This window comes from Brienomyrus brachyistius, chromosome 16 (assembly GCF_023856365.1).
Source record: "Brienomyrus brachyistius isolate T26 chromosome 16, BBRACH_0.4, whole genome shotgun sequence".
NCBI classification, from domain to species: Eukaryota; Metazoa; Chordata; class Actinopteri; order Osteoglossiformes; family Mormyridae; genus Brienomyrus; species Brienomyrus brachyistius.
In genome coordinates this window covers 7,048,687-7,073,790 of record NC_064548.1, presented here as the reverse complement: position 1 = coordinate 7,073,790, position 25,104 = coordinate 7,048,687, and the positions used below count along the sequence as shown (strand labels likewise).

Below are 25,104 nucleotides of genomic sequence, written 5' to 3'. Positions count from 1 at the left end.
TGGAGGCACTTACAGTGATTGCTTGCTGATTGCTTGACCACAAGCACCGGCGATAACATGGAAGTTATGCGGAGGAGAAGAAAAAAAGGCATGTGGATGGTATTATTTCTGTACCTCAATAAGACTGAAAACCTTTGTCCTGCATCTCCAGCCGGTGCTGGTGGTGAAACGTGCCAGCGCTTATTAGTGAGATAAAATTATTATTTTTTTATTCTGTGGAAAATGAAACATCGATCTACTGGCAAGATTTATTTATGAATTATAAACACGTTGTGGGTTGTAAAATAAGGGCACTCAAGCCTCACGCACTGACTGTGAGACACACGCATTTGAAGCAATTCACACGCTCACAGAAGGGATAACGCTCACCAAGGTGTCCCGTTATGTAGAAATAATGAACAAGGTGCAAGCATACGAAGTGGAGTTTTCCGCCCAGTTCATAGCAGTCCAGATCGAGTTACAGTTAATAGCTACCTACCAGCCAATAAGAAAATAGCATTTGTTGCATGTGATCCCGCTGCAAGCATGTTTTTATATGGATGCGCACAAAGAGTGCAGACAGGTGGTAGTGGCAGAGTAAGATCTCATGAACGCAGTAGGCGGGGCTCTAAGTGTCATGCATTGACCGTGAGACACAGGCTCCGCTCCTAACAGATGTAACCTCACTCCAAACTTCTGAAGAAACTTGAGAGTCCTGGTAAATATTAATAAAAGGCTGTGTCCCGTTATGATTGTGATCGATGCCCCCAGTAACTAAACAATAACCAACAAACCAACTTGTTCAACAAAAAAAAAAAAAAAAGATTAGTGATCGTAATGTTTAATGTATTCCTCGTAGTTGGAATTAATTTAAAAACATATCGATACTGAAAAAAAGTGTTGTGCAGGAACTGGTATCAAAATCAAGGTATCGTTTTGGTACTGGTATCGAAAAATTTTGAACGATGCCCAGCCCTACTCATACGTAAGTGAACTTGAATTTTGCATTTATGGGGATATGGATGTAGGATCAATGGTAAAGCTGACACAAAGCATTTTATACTGAAACTGTTTTACTGTCATGTAAGTAAACAAAGGTAAATTCAATCATTTCTAATTACAAACACCTTCACTTGAAAACACCGCCTCCACCTGTCTTCAGATCTACCAGAAAATGTTTTCAATTATATTAAAATATGATAATTAATCATGCATTTATTTTCAATTAAATCACAGATTGGATGGTGCTCATTAAAACTTGTGAGCAACCAGGAAAACAAACTCGGAATGTCAATCAGCAGTTTGTTAATTCAATCTCCACAGCATCAGAGGGTCCGAAAAACACAAGGCCTTCAAAAATCGCTCATTAATACTCTGAAGCTGGTTTTAATTACATATATTCGCAATTCAACAGCTTGAGGGCATTGATAAAACAGAAAACGCTCATTTCCAACTGCAGAGAGCACAACACCGACACTGTAATAAAGCCCCCGCACACGGCACAGAGGGCACAACACAGACGCTGTAATAAAGCCCCCGCACACGGCACAGAGGGCACAACACAGATGCCGTAATAAAGCCCCAGCACGCGGCATAGAGGGCACAACACAGACGCCGTAATAAAGCCCCAGCACGCGGCACAGGGGGCACAACACCGACGCCCTAATAAAGCCCCCGCACGCGGCACAGGGGGCACAACACCGACGCCCTAATAAAGCCCCCGCACGCGGCACAGGGGGCACAACACCGACGCCGTAATAAAGCCCCCGCACACGGCACAGGGGGCACAACACCGACGCCCTAATAAAGCCCCCGCACGCGGCACAGGGGGCACAACACCGACGCCCTAATAAAGCCCCCGCACGCGGCACAGGGGGCACAACACCGACGCCGTAATAAAGCCCCCGCACACGGCACAGGGGGCACAACACCGACGCCCTAATAAAGCCCCCGCACGCGGCACAGGGGGCACAACACCGACGCCCTAATAAAGCCCCCGCACGCGGCACAGGGGGCACAACACCGACGCCCTAATAAAGCCCCCGCACGCGGCACAGGGCGCACAACACCGACGCCCTAATAAAGCCCCCGCACGCGGCACAGAGGATACAACACCGACGCCCTAATAAAGCCCCCGCACGCGGCACAGGGGGCACAACACCGACGCCCTAATAAAGCCCCCGCACACGGCACAGAGGATACAACACCGACGCCCTAATAAAGCCCCCGCACGCGGCACAGAGGATACAACACCGACGCCCTAATAAAGCCCCCGCACACGGCACAGGGGGCACAACACCGACGCCGTAATAAAGCCCCCGCACGCGGCACAGGGGGCACAACACCGACGCCGTAATAAAGCCCCCGCACGCGGCACAGGGGGCACAACACCGACGCCCTAATAAAGCCCCCGCACGCGGCACAGGGGGCACAACACAGACGCCGTAATAAAGCCCCCGCACGCGGCACAGGGGGCACAACACCGACGCCCTAATAAAGCCCCCGCACGCGGCACAGAGGATACAACACCGACGCCGTAATAAAGCCCCCGCACGCGGCACAGGGGGCACAACACCGATGCCCTAATAAAACCCCCGCACGCGGCACAGGGGGCACAACACCGACGCCGTAATAAAGCCGCCGCACGCGGCACAGGGGGCACAACACCGACGCCGTAATAAAGCCGTCGCACGCGGCACAGGGGGCACAACACCGACGCCGTAATAAAGCCGCCGCACGCGGCACAGGGGGCACAACACCGACGCCGTAATAATGCCCCCGCACGCGGCACAGGGGGCACAACACAGACGCTCTAATAAAGCCCCCGCACGCGGCACAGGGGGCACAACACCGACGCCGTAATAAAGCCCCCGCACGCGGCACAGGGGGCACAACACAGACGCTCTAATAAAGCCCCCGCACGCGGCACAGGGGGCACAACACAGACGCCGTAATAAAGCCCCCGCATGCGGCACAGGGGGCACAACACAGACGCTCTAATAAAGCCCCCACACGCGGCACAGGGCGCACAACACCGATGCCCTAATAAAGCCCCCGCACGTGGCACAGGGGGCACAACACCGACGCCGTGATAAACCCCTGCACGCGGCACAGAGGATACAACACCGACGCCGTAATAAAGCCCCCGCACGCGGCACAGGGGGCACAACACCGACGCCGTAATAAAGCCCCCGCACGCGGCACAGGGGGCACAACACCGACGCCGTAATAAAGCCCCCGCACGCGGCACAGGGGGCACAACACCGACGCCGTAATAAAGCCCCCGCACGCGGCACAGGGGGCACAACACCGACGCCGTAATAAAGCCCCCGCACACGGCACAGGGGGCACAACACAGACGCTCTAATAAAGCCCCCGCACGCGGCACAGGGGGCACAACACAGACGCTCTAATAAAGCTCCCGCACGCGGCACAGGGGGCACAACACAGACGCCGTAATAAAGCCCCCGCATGCGGCACAGGGGGCACAACACAGACGCTCTAATAAAGCCCCCACACGCGGCACAGGGCGCACAACACCGATGCCCTAATAAAGCCCCCGCACGTGGCACAGGGGGCACAACACCGACGCCGTGATAAACCCCTGCACGCGGCACAGAGGATACAACACCGACGCCGTAATAAAGCCCCCGCACGCGGCACAGGGGGCACAACACCGACGCCGTAATAAAGCCCCCGCACGCGGCACAGGGGGCACAACACCGACGCCGTAATAAAGCCCCCGCACGCGGCACAGGGGGCACAACACCGACACCGTAATAAAGCCCCCGCACGCGGCACAGGGGGCACAACACCGACGCCCTAATAAAGCCACCGCACACGGCACAGGGGGCACAACACCGACGCCGTAATAAAGCCCCCGCACGCGGCACAGGGGGCACAACACCGACGCCGTAATAAAGCCCCCGCACGCGGCACAGGGGCCACAACACCGACGCCGTAATAAAGCCCCCGCACGCGGCACAGGGGGCACAACACCGACGCCGTAATAAAGCCGCCGCACGCGGCACAGGGGGCACAACACCGACGCCGTAATAAAGCCCCCGCACGCGGCACAGGGGGCACAACACCGACGCCCTAATAAAGCCGCCGCACGCGGCACAGGGGGCACAACACCGACGCCGTAATAAAGCCCCCGCACGCGGCGCAGGGGGCACAACACCGACGCCGTAATAAAGCCCCCGCACGCGGCGCAGGGGGCACAACACCGACGCCGTAATAAAGCCGCCGCACGCGGCACAGGGGGCACAACACCGACGCCGTAATAAAGCCGTCGCACGCGGCACAGGGGGCACAACACCGACGCCGTAATAAAGCCGCCGCACGCGGCACAGGGGGCACAACACCGACGCCGTAATAATGCCCCCGCACGCGGCACAGGGGGCACAACACAGACGCTCTAATAAAGCCCCCGCACGCGGCACAGGGGGCACAACACCGACGCCGTAATAAAGCCCCCGCACGCGGCACAGGGGGCACAACACAGACGCTCTAATAAAGCCCCCGCACGCGGCACAGGGGGCACAACACAGACGCCGTAATAAAGCCCCCGCACGCGGCACAGGGGGCACAACACAGACGCTCTAATAAAGCCCCCGCACGCGGCACAGGGGGCACAACACAGACGCTCTAATAAAGCCCCCGCACGCGGCACAGGGGGCACAACACAGACGCCGTAATAAAGCCCCCGCACGCGGCACAGGGGGCACAACACAGACGCTCTAATAAAGCCCCCACACGCGGCACAGGGCGCACAACACCGATGCCCTAATAAAGCCCCCGCACGCGGCACAGAGGATACAACACCGACGCCGTAATAAAGCCCCCGCACGCGGCACAGGGGGCACAACACCGACGCCGTAATAAAGCCCCCGCACGCGGCACAGGGGGCACAACACCGACGCCGTAATAAAGCCCCCGCACGCGGCACAGGGGGCACAACACCGACGCCCTAATAAAGCCCCCGCACGCGGCACAGGGGGCACAACACCGACGCCGTAATAAAGCCCCCGCACGCGGCACAGGGGGCACAACACCGACGGCGTAATAAAGCCCCCGCACGCGGCACAGGGGGCACAACACCGACGCCCTAATAAAGCCGCCGCACGCGGCACAGGGGGCACAACACCGACGCCGTAATAAAGCCCCCGCACGCGGCACAGGGGCCACAACACCGACGCCGTAATAAAGCCCCCGCACGCGGCACAGGGGGCACAACACCGACGCCGTAATAAAGCCGCCGCACGCGGCACAGGGGGCACAACACCGACGCCGTAATAAAGCCACCGCACGCGGCACAGGGGGCACAACACCGACGCTCTAATAAAGCCGCCGCACGCGGCACAGGGGGCACAACACCGACGCCGTAATAAAGCCGCCGCACGCGGCACAGGGGGCACAACACCGACGCCCTAATAAAGCCCCCGCACGCGGCACAACACCGACGCCCTAATAAAGCCCCCGCACGCGGCACAGGGGGCACAACACCGACGCCCTAATAAAGCCCCCGCACGCGGCACAGGGGGCACAACACCGACGCCGTAATAAAGCCCTCGCACGCGGCACAGGGTGCACAACACCGACGCCGTAATAAAGCCCCCGCACGCGGCACAGGGGGCACAACACCGACGCCGTAATAAAGCCCCCGCACGCGGCACAGGGGGCACAACACCGACGCCGTAATAAAGCCCCCGCACGCGGCACAGGGGGCACAACACCGACGCCGTAATAAAGCCCCCGCACGCGGCACAGGGGGCACAACACCGACGCCGTAATAAAGCCCCCGCACGCGGCACAGGGGGCACAACACCGACGCCGTAATAAAGCCCCCGCACGCGGCACAGGGGGCACAACACCGACGCCCTAATAAAGCCCCCGCACGCGGCACAGGGGGCACAACACCGACGCCGTAATAAAGCCCCCGCACGCGGCACAGGGGGCACAACACCGACGCCCTAATAAAGCCCCCGCACGCGGCACAGGGGGCACAACACCGACGCCGTAATAAAGCCCCCGCACGCGGCACAGAGGATACAACACCGACGCCGTAATAAAGCCCCCGCACGCGGCACAGGGGGCACAACACCGACGCCCTAATAAAGCCGCCGCACGCGGCGCAGGGGGCACAACACCGACGCCGTAATAAAGCCCCCGCACGCGGCACAAGGGGCACAACACAGACGCTCTAATAAAGCCCCCGCACGCGGCACAGGGGGCACAACACCGACGCCGTAATAAAGCCCCCGCACGCGGCACAGGGGGCACAACACAGACGCTCTAATAAAGCCCCCGCACGCGGCACAGGGGGCACAACACAGACGCTCTAATAAAGCCCCCGCACGCGGCACAGGGGGCACAACACAGACGCCGTAATAAAGCCCCCGCACGCGGCACAGGGGGCACAACACAGACGCTCTAATAAAGCCCCCGCACGCGGCACAGGGGGCACAACACAGACGCCGTAATAAAGCCCCCGCACGCGGCACAGGGGGCACAACACAGACGCTCTAATAAAGCCCCCGCACGCGGCACAGGGGGCACAACACAGACGCTCTAATAAAGCCCCCGCACGCGGCACAGGGGGCACAACACAGACGCCGTAATAAAGCCCCCACATGCGGCACAGGGGGCACAACACCGACGCCGTGATAAACCCCTGCACGCGGCACAGAGGATACAACACCGACGCCGTAATAAAGCCCCCGCACGCGGCACAGGGGGCACAACACCGACGCCGTAATAAAGCCCCCGCACGCGGCACAGGGGGCACAACACCGACGCCGTAATAAAGCCCCCGCACGCGGCACAGGGGGCACAACACCGACGCCGTAATAAAGCCCCCGCACACGGCACAGGGGGCACAACACAGACGCTCTAATAAAGCCCCCGCACGCGGCACAGGGGGCACAACACAGACGCTCTAATAAAGCCCCCGCACGCGGCACAGGGGGCACAACACAGACGCCGTGATAAAGCCCCCGCACGCGGCACAGGGGGCACAACACAGACGCTCTAATAAAGCCCCCGCACGCGGCACAGGGGGCACAACACAGACGCCGTAATAAAGCCCCCGCACGCGGCACAGGGGGCACAACACAGACGCTCTAATAAAGCCCCCGCACGCGGCACAGGGGGCACAACACAGACGCTCTAATAAAGCCCCCGCACGCGGCACAGGGGGCACAACACAGACGCTCTAATAAAGCTCCCGCACGCGGCACAGGGGGCACAACACAGACGCCGTAATAAAGCCCCCGCATGCGGCACAGGGGGCACAACACAGACGCTCTAATAAAGCCCCCGCACGCGGCACAGGGGGCACAACACCGACGCCGTAATAAAGCCCCCGCACGCGGCACAGGGGGCACAACACAGACGCTCTAATAAAGCCCCCGCACGCAGCACAGGGGGCACAACACAGACGCCGTAATAAAGCCCCCGCACGCGGCACAGGGGGCACAACACAGACGCTCTAATAAAGCCCCCGCACGCGGCACAGGGGGCACAACACAGACGCTCTAATAAAGCCCCCGCACGCGGCACAGGGGGCACAACACAGACGCCGTAATAAAGCCCCCGCACGCGGCACAGGGGGCACAACACAGACGCTCTAATAAAGCCCCCACACGCGGCACAGGGCGCACAACACCGATGCCCTAATAAAGCCCCCGCACGCGGCACAGAGGATACAACACCGACGCCGTAATAAAGCCCCCGCACGCGGCACAGGGGGCACAACACCGACGCCGTAATAAAGCCCCCGCACGCGGCACAGGGGGCACAACACCGACGCCGTAATAAAGCCCCCGCACGCGGCACAGGGGGCACAACACCGACGCCCTAATAAAGCCCCCGCACGCGGCACAGGGGGCACAACACCGACGCCGTAATAAAGCCCCCGCACGCGGCACAGGGGGCACAACACCGACGGCGTAATAAAGCCCCCGCACGCGGCACAGGGGGCACAACACCGACGCCCTAATAAAGCCGCCGCACGCGGCACAGGGGGCACAACACCGACGCCGTAATAAAGCCCCCGCACGCGGCACAGGGGCCACAACACCGACGCCGTAATAAAGCCCCCGCACGCGGCACAGGGGGCACAACACCGACGCCGTAATAAAGCCGCCGCACGCGGCACAGGGGGCACAACACCGACGCCGTAATAAAGCCACCGCACGCGGCACAGGGGGCACAACACCGACGCTCTAATAAAGCCGCCGCACGCGGCACAGGGGGCACAACACCGACGCCGTAATAAAGCCGCCGCACGCGGCACAGGGGGCACAACACCGACGCCGTAATAAAGCCGCCGCACGCGGCACAGGGGGCACAACACCAACGCCGTAATAAAGCCGCCGCACGCGGCACAGGGGGCACAACACCGACGCCGTAATAAAGCCGCCGCACGCGGCACAGGGGGCACAACACCGACGCCGTAATAAAGCCGCCGCACGCGGCACAGGGGGCACAACACCGACGCCGTAATAAAGCCTCCGCACGCGGCACAGGGGGCACAACACCCACGCCGTAATAAAGCCCCCGCACGCGGCACAGAGGATACAACACCGACGCCGTAATAAAGCCCCCGCACGCGGCACAGGGGACACAACACCGACGCCCTAATAAAGCCGCCGCACGCGGCGCAGGGGGCACAACACCGACGCCGTAATAAAGCCCCCGCACGCGGCACAGGGGGCACAACACAGACGCTCTAATAAAGCCCCCGCACGCGGCACAGGGGGCACAACACCGACGCCGTAATAAAGCCCCCGCACGCGGCACAGGGGGCACAACACAGACGCTCTAATAAAGCCCCCGCACGCGGCACAGGGGGCACAACACAGACGCTCTAATAAAGCCCCCGCACGCGGCACAGGGGGCACAACACAGACGCCGTAATAAAGCCCCCGCACGCGGCACAGGGGGCACAACACAGACGCTCTAATAAAGCCCCCGCACGCGGCACAGGGGGCACAACACAGACGCCGTAATAAAGCCCCCGCACGCGGCACAGGGGGCACAACACAGACGCTCTAATAAAGCCCCCGCACGCGGCACAGGGGGCACAACACAGACGCTCTAATAAAGCCCCCGCACGCGGCACAGGGGGCACAACACAGACGCTCTAATAAAGCTCCCGCACGCGGCACAGGGGGCACAACACAGACGCCGTAATAAAGCCCCCGCATGCGGCACAGGGGGCACAACACAGACGCTCTAATAAAGCCCCCACACGCGGCACAGGGCGCACAACACCGATGCCCTAATAAAGCCCCCGCACGTGGCACAGGGGGCACAACACCGACGCCGTGATAAACCCCTGCACGCGGCACAGAGGATACAACACCGACGCCGTAATAAAGCCCCCGCACGCGGCACAGGGGGCACAACACCGACGCCCTAATAAAGCCGCCGCACGCGGCACAGGGGGCACAACACAGACGCTCTAATAAAGCCCCCGCACGCGGCACAGGGGGCACAACACAGACGCCGTAATAAAGCCCCCGCACGCGGCACAGGGGGCACAACACAGACGCTCTAATAAAGCCCCCGCACGCGGCACAGGGGGCACAACACAGACGCCGTAATAAAGCCCCCGCACGCGGCACAGGGGGCACAACACAGACGCTCTAATAAAGCCCCCGCACGCGGCACAGGGGGCACAACACAGACGCTCTAATAAAGCCCCCGCACGCGGCACAGGGGGCACAACACAGACGCTCTAATAAAGCTCCCGCACGCGGCACAGGGGGCACAACACAGACGCCGTAATAAAGCCCCCGCATGCGGCACAGGGGGCACAACACAGACGCTCTAATAAAGCCCCCACACGCGGCACAGGGCGCACAACACCGATGCCCTAATAAAGCCCCCGCACGTGGCACAGGGGGCACAACACCGACGCCGTGATAAACCCCTGCACGCGGCACAGAGGATACAACACCGACGCCGTAATAAAGCCCCCGCACGCGGCACAGGGGGCACAACACCGACGCCGTAATAAAGCCCCCGCACGCGGCACAGGGGGCACAACACCGACGCCGTAATAAAGCCCCCGCACGCGGCACAGGGGGCACAACACCGACGCCGTAATAAAGCCCCCGCACACGGCACAGGGGGCACAACACAGACGCTCTAATAAAGCCCCCGCACGCGGCACAGGGGGCACAACACAGACGCTCTAATAAAGCCCCCGCACGCGGCACAGGGGGCACAACACAGACGCCGTAATAAAGCCCCCGCACGCGGCACAGGGGGCACAACACAGACGCTCTAATAAAGCCCCCGCACGCGGCACAGGGGGCACAACACAGACGCCGTAATAAAGCCCCCGCACGCGGCACAGGGGGCACAACACAGACGCTCTAATAAAGCCCCCGCACGCGGCACAGGGGGCACAACACAGACGCTCTAATAAAGCCCCCGCACGCGGCACAGGGGGCACAACACAGACGCTCTAATAAAGCTCCCGCACGCGGCACAGGGGGCACAACACAGACGCCGTAATAAAGCCCCCGCATGCGGCACAGGGGGCACAACACAGACGCTCTAATAAAGCCCCCACACGCGGCACAGGGCGCACAACACCGATGCCCTAATAAAGCCCCCGCACGTGGCACAGGGGGCACAACACCGACGCCGTGATAAACCCCTGCACGCGGCACAGAGGATACAACACCGACGCCGTAATAAAGCCCCCGCACGCGGCACAGGGGGCACAACACCGACGCCGTAATAAAGCCCCCGCACGCGGCACAGGGGGCACAACACCGACGCCGTAATAAAGCCCCCGCACGCGGCACAGGGGGCACAACACCGACACCGTAATAAAGCCCCCGCACGCGGCACAGGGGGCACAACACCGACGCCCTAATAAAGCCACCGCACACGGCACAGGGGGCACAACACCGACGCCGTAATAAAGCCCCCGCACGCGGCACAGGGGGCACAACACCGACGCCGTAATAAAGCCCCCGCACGCGGCACAGGGGCCACAACACCGACGCCGTAATAAAGCCCCCGCACGCGGCACAGGGGGCACAACACCGACGCTCTAATAAAGCCCCCGCACGCGGCACAGGGGGCACAACACAGACGCTCTAATAAAGCCCCCGCACGCGGCACAGGGGGCACAACACAGACGCTCTAATAAAGCTCCCGCACGCGGCACAGGGGGCACAACACAGACGCCGTAATAAAGCCCCCGCATGCGGCACAGGGGGCACAACACAGACGCTCTAATAAAGCCCCCACACGCGGCACAGGGCGCACAACACCGATGCCCTAATAAAGCCCCCGCACGTGGCACAGGGGGCACAACACCGACGCCGTGATAAACCCCTGCACGCGGCACAGAGGATACAACACCGACGCCGTAATAAAGCCCCCGCACGCGGCACAGGGGGCACAACACCGACGCCCTAATAAAGCCGCCGCACGCGGCACAGGGGGCACAACACAGACGCTCTAATAAAGCCCCCGCACGCGGCACAGGGGGCACAACACAGACGCCGTAATAAAGCCCCCGCACGCGGCACAGGGGGCACAACACAGACGCTCTAATAAAGCCCCCGCACGCGGCACAGGGGGCACAACACAGACGCCGTAATAAAGCCCCCGCACGCGGCACAGGGGGCACAACACAGACGCTCTAATAAAGCCCCCGCACGCGGCACAGGGGGCACAACACAGACGCTCTAATAAAGCCCCCGCACGCGGCACAGGGGGCACAACACAGACGCTCTAATAAAGCTCCCGCACGCGGCACAGGGGGCACAACACAGACGCCGTAATAAAGCCCCCGCATGCGGCACAGGGGGCACAACACAGACGCTCTAATAAAGCCCCCACACGCGGCACAGGGCGCACAACACCGATGCCCTAATAAAGCCCCCGCACGTGGCACAGGGGGCACAACACCGACGCCGTGATAAACCCCTGCACGCGGCACAGAGGATACAACACCGACGCCGTAATAAAGCCCCCGCACGCGGCACAGGGGGCACAACACCGACGCCGTAATAAAGCCCCCGCACGCGGCACAGGGGGCACAACACCGACGCCGTAATAAAGCCCCCGCACGCGGCACAGGGGGCACAACACCGACGCCGTAATAAAGCCCCCGCACACGGCACAGGGGGCACAACACAGACGCTCTAATAAAGCCCCCGCACGCGGCACAGGGGGCACAACACAGACGCTCTAATAAAGCCCCCGCACGCGGCACAGGGGGCACAACACAGACGCCGTAATAAAGCCCCCGCACGCGGCACAGGGGGCACAACACAGACGCTCTAATAAAGCCCCCGCACGCGGCACAGGGGGCACAACACAGACGCCGTAATAAAGCCCCCGCACGCGGCACAGGGGGCACAACACAGACGCTCTAATAAAGCCCCCGCACGCGGCACAGGGGGCACAACACAGACGCTCTAATAAAGCCCCCGCACGCGGCACAGGGGGCACAACACAGACGCTCTAATAAAGCTCCCGCACGCGGCACAGGGGGCACAACACAGACGCCGTAATAAAGCCCCCGCATGCGGCACAGGGGGCACAACACAGACGCTCTAATAAAGCCCCCACACGCGGCACAGGGCGCACAACACCGATGCCCTAATAAAGCCCCCGCACGTGGCACAGGGGGCACAACACCGACGCCGTGATAAACCCCTGCACGCGGCACAGAGGATACAACACCGACGCCGTAATAAAGCCCCCGCACGCGGCACAGGGGGCACAACACCGACGCCGTAATAAAGCCCCCGCACGCGGCACAGGGGGCACAACACCGACGCCGTAATAAAGCCCCCGCACGCGGCACAGGGGGCACAACACCGACACCGTAATAAAGCCCCCGCACGCGGCACAGGGGGCACAACACCGACGCCCTAATAAAGCCACCGCACGCGGCACAGGGGGCACAACACCGACGCCGTAATAAAGCCCCCGCACGCGGCACAGGGGGCACAACACCGACGCCGTAATAAAGCCCCCGCACGCGGCACAGGGGCCACAACACCGACGCCGTAATAAAGCCCCCGCACGCGGCACAGGGGGCACAACACCGACGCCGTAATAAAGCCGCCGCACGCGGCACAGGGGGCACAACACCGACGCCGTAATAAAGCCCCCGCACGCGGCACAGGGGGCACAACACCGACGCCCTAATAAAGCCGCCGCACGCGGCACAGGGGGCACAACACCGACGCCGTAATAAAGCCCCCGCACGCGGCGCAGGGGGCACAACACCGACGCCGTAATAAAGCCCCCGCACGCGGCGCAGGGGGCACAACGCCGACGCCGTAATAAAGCCGCCGCACGCGGCACAGGGGGCACAACGCCGACGCCGTAATAAAGCCGTCGCACGCGGCACAGGGGGCACAACACCGACGCCGTAATAAAGCCGCCGCACGCGGCACAGGGGGCACAACACCGACGCCGTAATAATGCCCCCGCACGCGGCACAGGGGGCACAACACAGACGCTCTAATAAAGCCCCCGCACGCGGCACAGGGGGCACAACACCGACGCCGTAATAAAGCCCCCGCACGCGGCACAGGGGGCACAACACAGACGCTCTAATAAAGCCCCCGCACGCGGCACAGGGGGCACAACACAGACGCCGTAATAAAGCCCCCGCACGCGGCACAGGGGGCACAACACAGACGCTCTAATAAAGCCCCCGCACGCGGCACAGGGGGCACAACACAGACGCTCTAATAAAGCCCCCGCACGCGGCACAGGGGGCACAACACAGACGGCGTAATAAAGCCCCCGCACGCGGCACAGGGGGCACAACACAGACGCTCTAATAAAGCCCCCACACGCGGCACAGGGCGCACAACACCGATGCCCTAATAAAGCCCCCGCACGCGGCACAGAGGATACAACACCGACGCCGTAATAAAGCCCCCGCACGCGGCACAGGGGGCACAACACCGACGCCGTAATAAAGCCCCCGCACGCGGCACAGGGGGCACAACACCGACGCCGTAATAAAGCCCCCGCACGCGGCACAGGGGGCACAACACCGACGCCCTAATAAAGCCCCCGCACGCGGCACAGGGGGCACAACACCGACGCCGTAATAAAGCCCCCGCACGCGGCACAGGGGGCACAACACCGACGGCGTAATAAAGCCCCCGCACGCGGCACAGGGGGCACAACACCGACGCCCTAATAAAGCCCCCGCACGCGGCACAGGGGGCACAACACCGACGCCCTAATAAAGCCCCCGCACGCGGCACAGGGGCCACAACACCGACGCCGTAATAAAGCCCCCGCACGCGGCACAGGGGGCACAACACCGACGCCGTAATAAAGCCGCCGCACGCGGCACAGGGGGCACAACACCGACGCCGTAATAAAGCCACCGCACGCGGCACAGGGGGCACAACACCGACGCTCTAATAAAGCCGCCGCACGCGGCACAGGGGGCACAACACCGACGCCGTAATAAAGCCGCCGCACGCGGCACAGGGGGCACAACACCGACGCCGTAATAAAGCCGCCGCACGCGGCACAGGGGGCACAACACCGACGCCGTAATAAAGCCGCCGCACGCGGCACAGGGGGCACAACACCGACGCCGTAATAAAGCCGCCGCACGCGGCACAGGGGGCACAACACCGACGCCGTAATAAAGCCGCCGCACGCGGCACAGGGGGCACAACACCCACGCCGTAATAAAGCCCCCGCACGCGGCACAACACCGACGCCCTAATAAAGCCCCCGCACGCGGCACAACACCGACGCCCTAATAAAGCCCCCGCACGCGGCACAGGGGGCACAACACCGACGCCCTAATAAAGCCCCCGCACGCGGCACAGGGGGCACAACACCGACGCCGTAATAAAGCCCTCGCACGCGGCACAGGGGGCACAACACCGACGCCGTAATAAAGCCCCCGCACGCGGCACAGGGGGCACAACACCGACGCCGTAATAAAGCCCCCGCACGCGGCACAGGGGGCACAACACCGACGCCGTAATAAAGCCCCCGCACGCGGCACAGGGGGCACAACACCGACGCCGTAATAAAGCCCCCGCACGCGGCACAGGGGGCACAACACCGACGCCGTAATAAAGCCCCCGCACGCGGCACAGGGGGCACAACACCGACGCCGTAATAAAGCCCCCGCACGCGACACAGGGGGCACAACACAGACGCCCTAATAAAGCTCCCGCACGCGGCACAGGGGGCACAACACCGACGCCGTAATAAAGCCCCCGCACGCGGCACAGGGGGCACAACACCGACGGCATAATAAAGCCCCCGCACGCGGCACAGGGGGCACAACACCGACGCCCTAATAAAGCCCCCGCACGCGGCACAGGGGGCACAACACCGACGCCCTAATAAAGCCCCCGCACGCGGCACAGGGGGCACAACACCGACGCCGTAATAAAGCCCCCGCACGCGGCACAGGGGGCACAACACCGACGGCGTAATAAAGCCCCCGCACGCGGCACAGGGGGCACAACACCGACGCCGTAATAAAGCCCCCGCACACGGCACAGGGGGCACAACACCGACGCCCTAATAAAGCCCCCGCACGCGGCACAACACCGACGCCCTAATAAAGCCCCCGCACGCGGCACAACACCGACGCCCTAATAAAGCCCCCGCACGCGGCACAGGGGGCACAACACCGACGCCCTAATAAAGCCCCCGCACGCGGCACAACACCGATGCCCTAATAAAGCCCCCGCACGCGGCACAGGGGGCACAACACCGACGCCGTAATAAAGCCCCCGCACGCGGCACAGGGGGCACAACACCGACGCCGTAATAAAGCCCCCGCACGCGGCACCGGGGGCACAACACCGACGCCGTAATAAAGCCCCCGCATACGGCACAGGGGGCACAACACCGACGCCGTAATAAAGCCCCCGCATACGGCACAGGGGGCACAACACCGACGCTGGAAATTAAACACAAACAGCACAATGATATTTAAAGAAGGAGTGTACCTGTAATGGGCGTTGCAGTACTGCTTGGCATACTCAGACCAGGTCCCAAACTGACTGGGGTACAGGGCATCGATCTGCATGAAAAGCTTTGGGGTGGGAACAGGAGCGAAGGTTACCAAGGTGAGTTGTGAACCCCTCCTGCCCCCACGTAGCACACCTTCACATTCACAGAAAAGTGGCAGGCGGGCAAACACATCTCAGCAGGTGGACAGTGACATAAATGGAAGACTAGTAACATGGCACAAAACCCAAAAAGTGTGGCACTGACATGCTACCTGGGGTTACGATAATGATTACAGGTCATAGTCACCTGGCTTAAAAGGGTACAATAAAACCAAATACAGTCCATACGTTTACATGCACAGTCGAGCTACGGTCCTAGTTGGACTAAGCCATTTAATTGGACTAGCATCCTTGTCCCAGTATACATGGGATGAATGAATAATAATGGGTGCGTGGACATATGAAGTGACAAGTTTTAATTGCAATCTGGTCAGAAGAACTGATACAACAAGATCAGGAAAGCATGAGAAGAAATAAAGCATTTTCTATAATATCCTTTGACAGCACGGTAATGAAATTTTTTCAAATATTTATAACCCGTTTAGCAGTGATTTAAACGACAAGAAAGAAAATTATTATGATTTGGAGAACGAATGCAGTGCTCATGTAAGAACAGGTAAACTTTAAATGCATTTTTAAACAAATACTAGGACCTTGAAAAGGAATAATCATAAAAATTGCAAAACTTGCTAGGTTATTTTTTCCTATGACAGAGTAAAAATGTTTTAGCGAGACGTCCGGTGCTATTAGTACCCATACTAAAACGAAAGGTAAGAAAAAGCCTGATCTTAATCTAGCTGACTAGCGATGTAAGAACTAAATGTGCATAACATGTGATGTTGGTATTAAAATTGCACGTTGTGCATTCCTACTACAGCCATTTTTCGAGTTCAGTACAATATACCCAGCCTCACGTTGTGATTTCATTCGGTGGCAGTTTTAACACCAGTGGAAAACCAACACCTTGAATTACCGTACTTGTGGTACCTTCTATGAAGTACGGTACCGGGTGCAGAGGAAAAGCACCCTTTAGTGGAGCGGTAAATTGGACAGCTTTACAATGCTGTACATTTCGTACGTGCTGTACACCCTCTGCTATGCTCCACGCTTCTTCTGTTACCTCCGGATCAAAGTTTGGGTGGGGGGGGAACATGCACAGTGCATCTGGGCCAGTTTGAGTCCAAATGAACGTATACATGCAGGAATAAATCGACTCCCAATTGCATTATCTGAGTGTCTTAGTCCGACTTCAAGAAAATAATCTTCATTTGATTACAGACTAATGTTTACATGTACTTTAGAAGTCCGGTTTTAGTAGGACTAACACAATTCGATTTTCTTAGTGTGCATGTAAACTTATTGACTGATTTACACCAAATAGGGTACTCATCACTTACTCATCATTCTACTCAAGCTAATCTGAACAACCCCTTTTCAGCTGGCCTCCCATCGATCTGAAGCTCCACCCCACTCCTCCTTATAGCTTACTCACATGTATGCGTGCTCACATCATCGAAGTCCCAGTCAACGGCGGTTTAGCTAGCAACGGCGGTTTAGCTAGCAACGGCGGTTTAGCTAGCAACCAGAAGCAGAGCCACAGCCATAATACATTATGGGTCTGAGAAACAGGGAACTGCTAGCTTTTTCCCAGAGACTTCAATACCCACAGCAAACATCATCAAATACAAGATGACAGGACAATGGCCTTCATGTCCCCCACCAACAAAAGAGAATGAACTTAGCGTGCCGCTCAGAGACAGAACAATAATCCAGGCTTGTGACACCCATCCTGGCGGCTTAACGGGACTGAATAATATTGGTCCATATCAGGACCACTTTTCATTTTTAAGCTAGCAAAGATTTAAAAAGCAACCTATAGCAGTAAAAGTATCAAAACTAATCAAAATAAATCATGTAATAAGGCATCTAAAAAGTTCTCAAAAAAGTTCAAAAAAAAATAACATTCCACAGTCACAGAGACAGCTAACATGTAAGTGGGGCTGGTTGCGAAGACAAAGATGTGTGGCATACCCAAGCCTGGACTTTTAATATTAAAGATATATCATGCACTGACGCTAACAAGTATTATGTATCAATAATATTTATATATGATTTTATGCAATAAAAACCATTTTCAATATTGTTTTAGGCTTACGTATCATCTGTGAGTTTCTTTCAACATTTCAAAAATATTGTTTCATGACAACGGCCAACTCGCAAATAAAACTACGAATGTCAAGTTTGCAAATGTGAATGGGTAACTGCAATTAAGCTAAAGTCCAATGAACACTGAAAATAATTGTTTGTTTACACTTTGTTATTGGCGTCATATAAGAAATACTGTTTAGAGTAAAAGTAAATTCCTATTTCCAGTAAAATGTTGCGGCTCCAATGGTTTTCAGTTAAAGAACAAACCAAAAAAACACAAATCCTGAAAGTGGCTCCTTTTCTTAATTGGGTTGCAGACCTCCAGGCAAAACAGACATGTGACCATTAAATACATCTGCTAGGCCAGCACACCGTGCAACATTAATGTCGACATTGCAAGTTATGCACGCGACCATCAATAAATTTGGCTAAAACATTTTACTCTGTTATAGGAAACAAAACTTAGCAAGCTCTGCAATTTTAATAATGGTTCCTACTCCATGTGATTATGTAAAAAAGCACAGCATAAAGTTTACCGCCACTGCTCTACATGCGCTCTCCGAGCCAATCAATCATTCTTATCCTTGCTGTCAGACTCAGTCATAGATAGTGTGGAGCATTTCTGAGAAATTTAACAAAACGAGCAAGAAGGAGAAAAGCCAATAAGAAATGGTCACAAAAAAAGGACAGTCATCTACTGAAATGATTAGGATAGTATAGAGACGATATTGAGCAAAAGCAAATGATTTGTTGGCACATCTAACAAAAAGACCAACTCATTTGACATACTGTACTGGTAGATAAGTCCTACTCAGCTATATTTTGGGTGAGCTGTCAACTCCTTTTTTGTTTTATAAATATCGCATATTTATCGCAAAAATTCCAAATACAGCATTTTTTTTTCCAATATCATGCAGTTCTACTGCCTGCACATGGGAGGAGGAGTTCAGGGGAAAGAATTCATTTTAATTTGTGCAAGAAAATGGAACTACATGTTTTAAATGCAAACCAAAACTCATACAGTACACAGCTGAAGATCAAGCATCGTTTAACCATAATTTGTTATTGTGCGTTTGCAAATTACAGCGGCATTATAATTATTATATGCATATTTATTTTATATACAGTACAGGCCAAAAGTTTGGACACACCTTCTCATTCAATGTGTTTTCTTTATTTTCATTACCATTTACGTTGGTAGATTCTCACTGAAGGCATCAAAACTATGAATAAACACATGTGGAGTTATGTACTTAACAAAAAAAGGTGAAATAACTGAAAACATGTTTTATATTCTAGTTTCTTCAAAATAGCCACCATTTGCTCTGATTACTGCTTTGCACACTCTTGGCATTTTCTCAATGAGCTTCAAGATGTAGTCACCTGAAATGGTTTTCCAACAGTCTTGAAGGAGTTTCCAGAGGTGTTTAGCACTTGTTGGCCCTTTTACCTTCACTCTGCGGTCCAGCTCACCCCAAACCATCTCCATTGGGTTCAAGTCCGGTGACTATAGAGGCCAGATCATCTGCCACAGCACTCCATCACTCTCCTTCTTGGTCAAATAGCCCTTACACAGCCTGGAGGTGTGTTTGGGGTCATTGACCTGTTGAAAAATAAATGATCGTCCAACTAAACGCAAACCGGATGGGATGGCATGTCGCTGCAGGATGCTGTGGTAGCCATGCTGGTTCAGTGTGCCTTCAATTTTGAATAAATCCTCAACAGTGTCACCAGCAAAACACCCCCACACCATCACACCTCCTCCTCCATGCTTCACAGTGGGAACCAGACATGTGGAATCCATCCATTCACCTTTTCTGCATCTCAGAAAGACACGGCGGTTGGAACCAAAGATCTCAAATTTGGACGCATCAGACCAAAGCACAGATTTCCACTGTTCTAATGTCCATTCCTTGTGTTTCTTGGCCCAAACAAATCTCTTCTGCTTGTTGCCTCTCCTTAGCAGTGGTTTCCTGGCAGCTATTTTACCATGAAGGCCTGATTCGCGCAGTCTCCTCTTAACAGTTGTTCTAGAGATGGGTCTGCTGCTAGAACTCTGTGTGGCTTTTATCTGGTCTCTGATCTGAACTGCTGATAACTTGCGATTTCTGAGGCTGGTGACTCGGATGAACTTGTCTTCAGAAGCAGAGGTTGCTCTTGGTCTTCCTTTCCTGGGTCGGTCCTCATCAGCTGTCGGCTGTGTAGTAACCTGACCTCTGCACAACACAACTGATGGTCCCAACCCCATTGATAAAGCAAGAAATTCCACTAATTAACCCTGATAAGGCACACATGTGAAGTGAAAACCATTTCAGGTGACTACATCTTGAAGCGCAACGAGAGAATGCCAAGAGTGTGCAAAGCAGTAATCAGAGCAAAGGGTGGCTATTTTGAAGAAACTATAATATAAAACATGTTTTCAGTTATTTCACCTTTTTTTGTTAAGTACATAACTCCACATGTGTTCATTCATAGTTTTGATGCCTTCAGTGAGAATCTACCAACGTAAATGGTAATGAAAATAAAGAAAACACATTGAATGAGAAGGTGTGTCCAAACTTTTGGCCTGTACTGTATATATATATATATATATATATATATATATATATATATATATATATATATATATATATATATATATATATATATATATATATATATATATGTGTATATATATATATATATATATATATATATATGTGTATATATATATATATATATATATATATATATATATGTGTATATATATATATATATATATATATATATATGTGTATATATATATATATATATATATATATATATATATATATATATATATATATATATATATATATATATATATATATACACACACAAATATTGATAATTAATCTATGTGCTTCTGATTATAAAAAGGTGCATGCATCATGACTAAGGAATGCAGATGTGCAGTGGCGCAGTGGCTGCAATGACAGTAAGACGTAAATAAAGGAGTTGGTGGGAAGTCTGACTGCCTCACCTCTTCCGGCCGGCCCAGTGCAGGCGTGCCGGTCAGCAGGACGGCCCGCTGGGCTTTCCGGATCAAGGGAACCAGGAGGCGAGTGCGGGCCGCCTGGCGAGACTTCAGGTAATGTGACTCGTCCACCACCACCACGCCGAAGTCTCGTTGGGAGAGGGCGCCGACCAGTGCATGGGCGTCGCTGGTGAGGAGGCCGTAGCCCAGCACTGTGACCAAGCTGCGGCTGATGCCTCTGTCGGGGGGTGGAGAGAGAGGAGTGGTGAGGGATACAGAACCAAGATATGCCACAGACTGCTGCCTCCGGAAACGCCACCGACCAGGTGGAGCGGCAGGTGACAGCGGTGAAGGACGGCACTGGAGCGGTGCGCCGAGCACAGCCCACATGGGGCGGGATGGCCGGGCACTCAGCCCAGATCCCATAACCTTGAGCAAGATGCTGCATCTGAAACACTCAAACAGAAAAGCCAGATGTGGGAAGGATATTAAAGGATTAAATATGTTTCTTTGGGGGGTTCACTAGCGAAATGACGACTTAATATCAGAAGCATGTTTTCAAACAGACAGTTTGCAGTTTCGATATGACAAAAAAAATAAAGCAGGTACACTACACGGCTTTACAGCTATTCCAATATCAGAAGAGGGAACGTTCTCATTAGAAAAAACAGAGTCTTATACCAGCTGGGGGGGTAATTGCTTAAGGTTAGCGAAAGAGCGGTTAAAAATACCGCACATTATGATATACGAGCACACCTCTGAGATTCAGACTAAATGTTACCATGGCAGCAAGTTACAGGTCAACTTACTCTGATGCTGAAACTCCCATGGATGGGAAATGGCTACAACAATGAGGACCAATTTCTGCCATTAATAACCCTGCAATAACATGCTTTTCTGGATGGGAGTGGAGCAGATTCTGGACTTTGAGAGCCACGCCTGGTATGTTACACAGCAGAGCCTTAACCCTAAACTGATGTTCTGAGGAAAAAATGCATACCATGGTCTCCTGCACTCTTTTGCCAGACTCTCTGAAATTAGCAGGTCCCCCCCCCCCTCATGAGCCAGGTGAATTTAAAGGTTAGAGGCAAAAGGGACACTGCATTGCAGTGATGCAGAGGATAACAGTGGACACTGCACTGAGAGAAGAGCGTAGATATTGCGCGGGTTGGGTGTGCCAGTCATTTTCATATTCGTTTTCACTGAGCTTGATGGTGGTTTAAGGGGAGGTGCCCATCACCCCCACCGTCAGTTCAGGCTGCGGCACAGGAAGGCGACCTCCTCATTTCCCTGTCGACTTTATGAACACATCACTCTGGCCCCGTTTAAGGTGAGCAAACGCCCATCCCTGCCACTCTCCTAATCACAGTCTGACAATCTCAATATCCAAGGCCATGACCCAGCGCAGACGGTCATGACGCTATGCACCGACAGTGCCCCATTTACCCAAACAGTCAAAGGCCTATAAGGTGTGAAATGAATATTTCATTTAACATTTAGCGTTACAAGTCAACTCGGATAAAATGCAAAACCACGATCTGAGGTCCTACACCAAGGACCCAACGGGGCCAATTTCTACCCACCATTTTCAAGGGCAGGGCGGGAAGTGAAAATGGTGACACTCACTCAATATCCGCCTTGTTCTCTACCAGGTTGATGTCCTCCGGGTCGAGCTCCGGAATCCACTTCTCCAGCTCCTCGATCCAGGGGTATTTGAGAGAGGAGGGCACCACAATCAGCAGGGGCCACTCCTGCCTGTAGGCGCAAGCCACCGCAATGGCCTGCAGGGTTTTCCCAAGTCCCATCTGCCGAAGTACACAGAGGATATAGCAACTCCATCGTAAATCTACTGGCCTACAATGCGGACATCAGAATACTTCTATTACCATTCCAGAGGAAATAGCTTACATGCATGTTCCTGGCTGCGAAAACTGGTTTGCCACATGATAAAAATTAAACACACGCAGCTACACTTCACGGTCGGACACTCTTACCTCATCAGCAATCATGCACCTGAAAAAAAAGAAAGCAGGTGGTCAGAAAAACGCATACAGGCAGCAGAGGATGTTTAATACAACACCAGAAAAAGCAGAAAAAAAATGAAGCAAATCCCAAGAATGAAACATAATACCAATTATACAGAGTGACAGTGTGAGAACACACAGTTCATGCCAAATTTATATTCCAGCGCTTTATATTCTCAAGGCCCGTAGCAAGACATACTCATTTAAGTGTTGTTTTACTTATCTAGAACATTTAACAATGACACATCAATCTCCTGAAGGTAGCCAGGGAGTTTCATGGTTGCACGCAGGGAAAACAGGCTGTAAAAATCAGCAGCTCTATTTCAAAGCTTTCCCTAGTGATTTGTCACCGTGCTTTATAGCCCGGCATCAGTTTGCCGTTTACTTGGAGATATGGCTTGTTTCATCCCCAATCAGGGCCATGTGGACAGAGTGTTATCCCTAATGTCCAGGACAGAGATAAGAGCCCAGTCTTTACCCCCTTCAGTCAAGTGACTGGAAAAGCTTCAAACATAGCAGTTCAATCACTACGAGGAGGACCAGAGAGCTTCACATCATTCAAGGTCTCTGTGGAGAATTATGGACCTCTGCTCATGCACCCTAGTTCCAACGCAGTTCTCCCCTGAAAATTAGTGCAATTCATTAAAAGCACCTGGTCATTCAGGTCAGCACTGGGACGTGGTAGCAGGGGTCCATGAGCCAAGTGTGGACCTTCATCAAAAACAAAGAGTCCATTTTAAATTGTGAACACACACCAGTCTCTGGCTGCATTCTGCGTCGGAGTACCCCCATAGGGTCCCTTAAACATTAATGTGAAAAGGCCAGAGAGTGAGCCAATGGAGGAGAGGCAAAGCAAAAGGCTCGTCACATCATGGTAAATGGCGTCAGCACAGCAATTGGAGGGGACAGACTTTCTGGAGCCTCCTACCACAGCTGGGAAGAAAGGCAATAATGGATGACTTCTGTCAGTCAACGGATGGTGGGGGGAGGCATGTGAAATTGATAAAGTAAAGTAATCAAAGGCCCGGATGAAGCGCCACGGTGCTAAACAATATCCACAGGTACATCAACAGTCCCGAACCTGCCCATCTCCACAACAGACGCCTTCACAATTAATCACGCACAAACCACAGCAGGGTATCTGGAATACCCATTTTCCGAATGTGGAATAATTAGAGGCCGTAGCTACGGCCTGAACTCTCCCTATTTAGATGCACTAATTTCCACGTTCCTCCTCGGCAAGCCGATCTGCATCAACCGAGTTTCAAAACCACACACAGGGAAACACAGCCCTGCCAGCCGCCTCCTGGATGCAGCGCTCGGCAATACTCCGGCGTAAACCATGCCTATAATGCCTCCGTCAACGTGCATTGGCTTCATACAGCAGGGCGAGAGGACCCCCCCTTCCCCCCCAAATCCTAGAGGTTGACATACTACTGTGACAGGTAAAGTATTTCAACTTCATATTGCCAGTAGCCTTAGTAAGTCACAAAATCCCTTTTGTAAACAACCGCAGCGGATGAACTTCTTTATTATTCTGCAATTTTCTCCCACCCTCCTCTTTGCAATAATATATCTCGCTGGGATGGTCCAATCAAAGCTGACAGTTTTATTAGCTGCCTTTGCCTGGGTTACAACCTCTGCCTGTTTAATTTCAGTCTTACAGAGATGGAGGTTTATTCTCGGCCCCCGACATGCTCCCACAGTGGCCGCAACAACCAAGACTCTGCGTAGAGTCGTCCTCCCTCACATCGCAATCCCCCTGCTTGAAGGCTCAGATGAATGTCTCACTACCGCTTGGTCTCTTTTGTTTTCTTTTAAGGTTGTTTTTTTTTTTAATTGCTGGGGAAATCTTTGGCCCCTGGCAGCGCAGACACAATGGCCGAACCACACTCAG

The 25,104-nt window shown here is 55.4% G+C and overlaps 1 protein-coding gene across 2 annotated transcripts in view; it reads right to left on the bottom strand.

Moving 5' to 3' along the window:
- The window catches only part of zranb3 (zinc finger, RAN-binding domain containing 3), a 50,934-nt gene that overhangs the window by 20,313 nt on the left and 5,517 nt on the right, over positions 1–25,104 (bottom strand). For both annotated transcript variants that reach the window (XM_048979856.1, XM_048979857.1), the window contains exons 3-6: positions 23,178–23,196; positions 22,810–22,988; positions 21,190–21,421; positions 15,978–16,063 (exon numbers count right to left, since the gene is read on the bottom strand). In XM_048979856.1, coding sequence (XP_048835813.1) covers positions 15,978–16,063; positions 21,190–21,421; positions 22,810–22,988; positions 23,178–23,196 — 516 coding nt within the window. The remainder of the gene's footprint in view (positions 1–15,977; positions 16,064–21,189; positions 21,422–22,809; positions 22,989–23,177; positions 23,197–25,104) is intronic.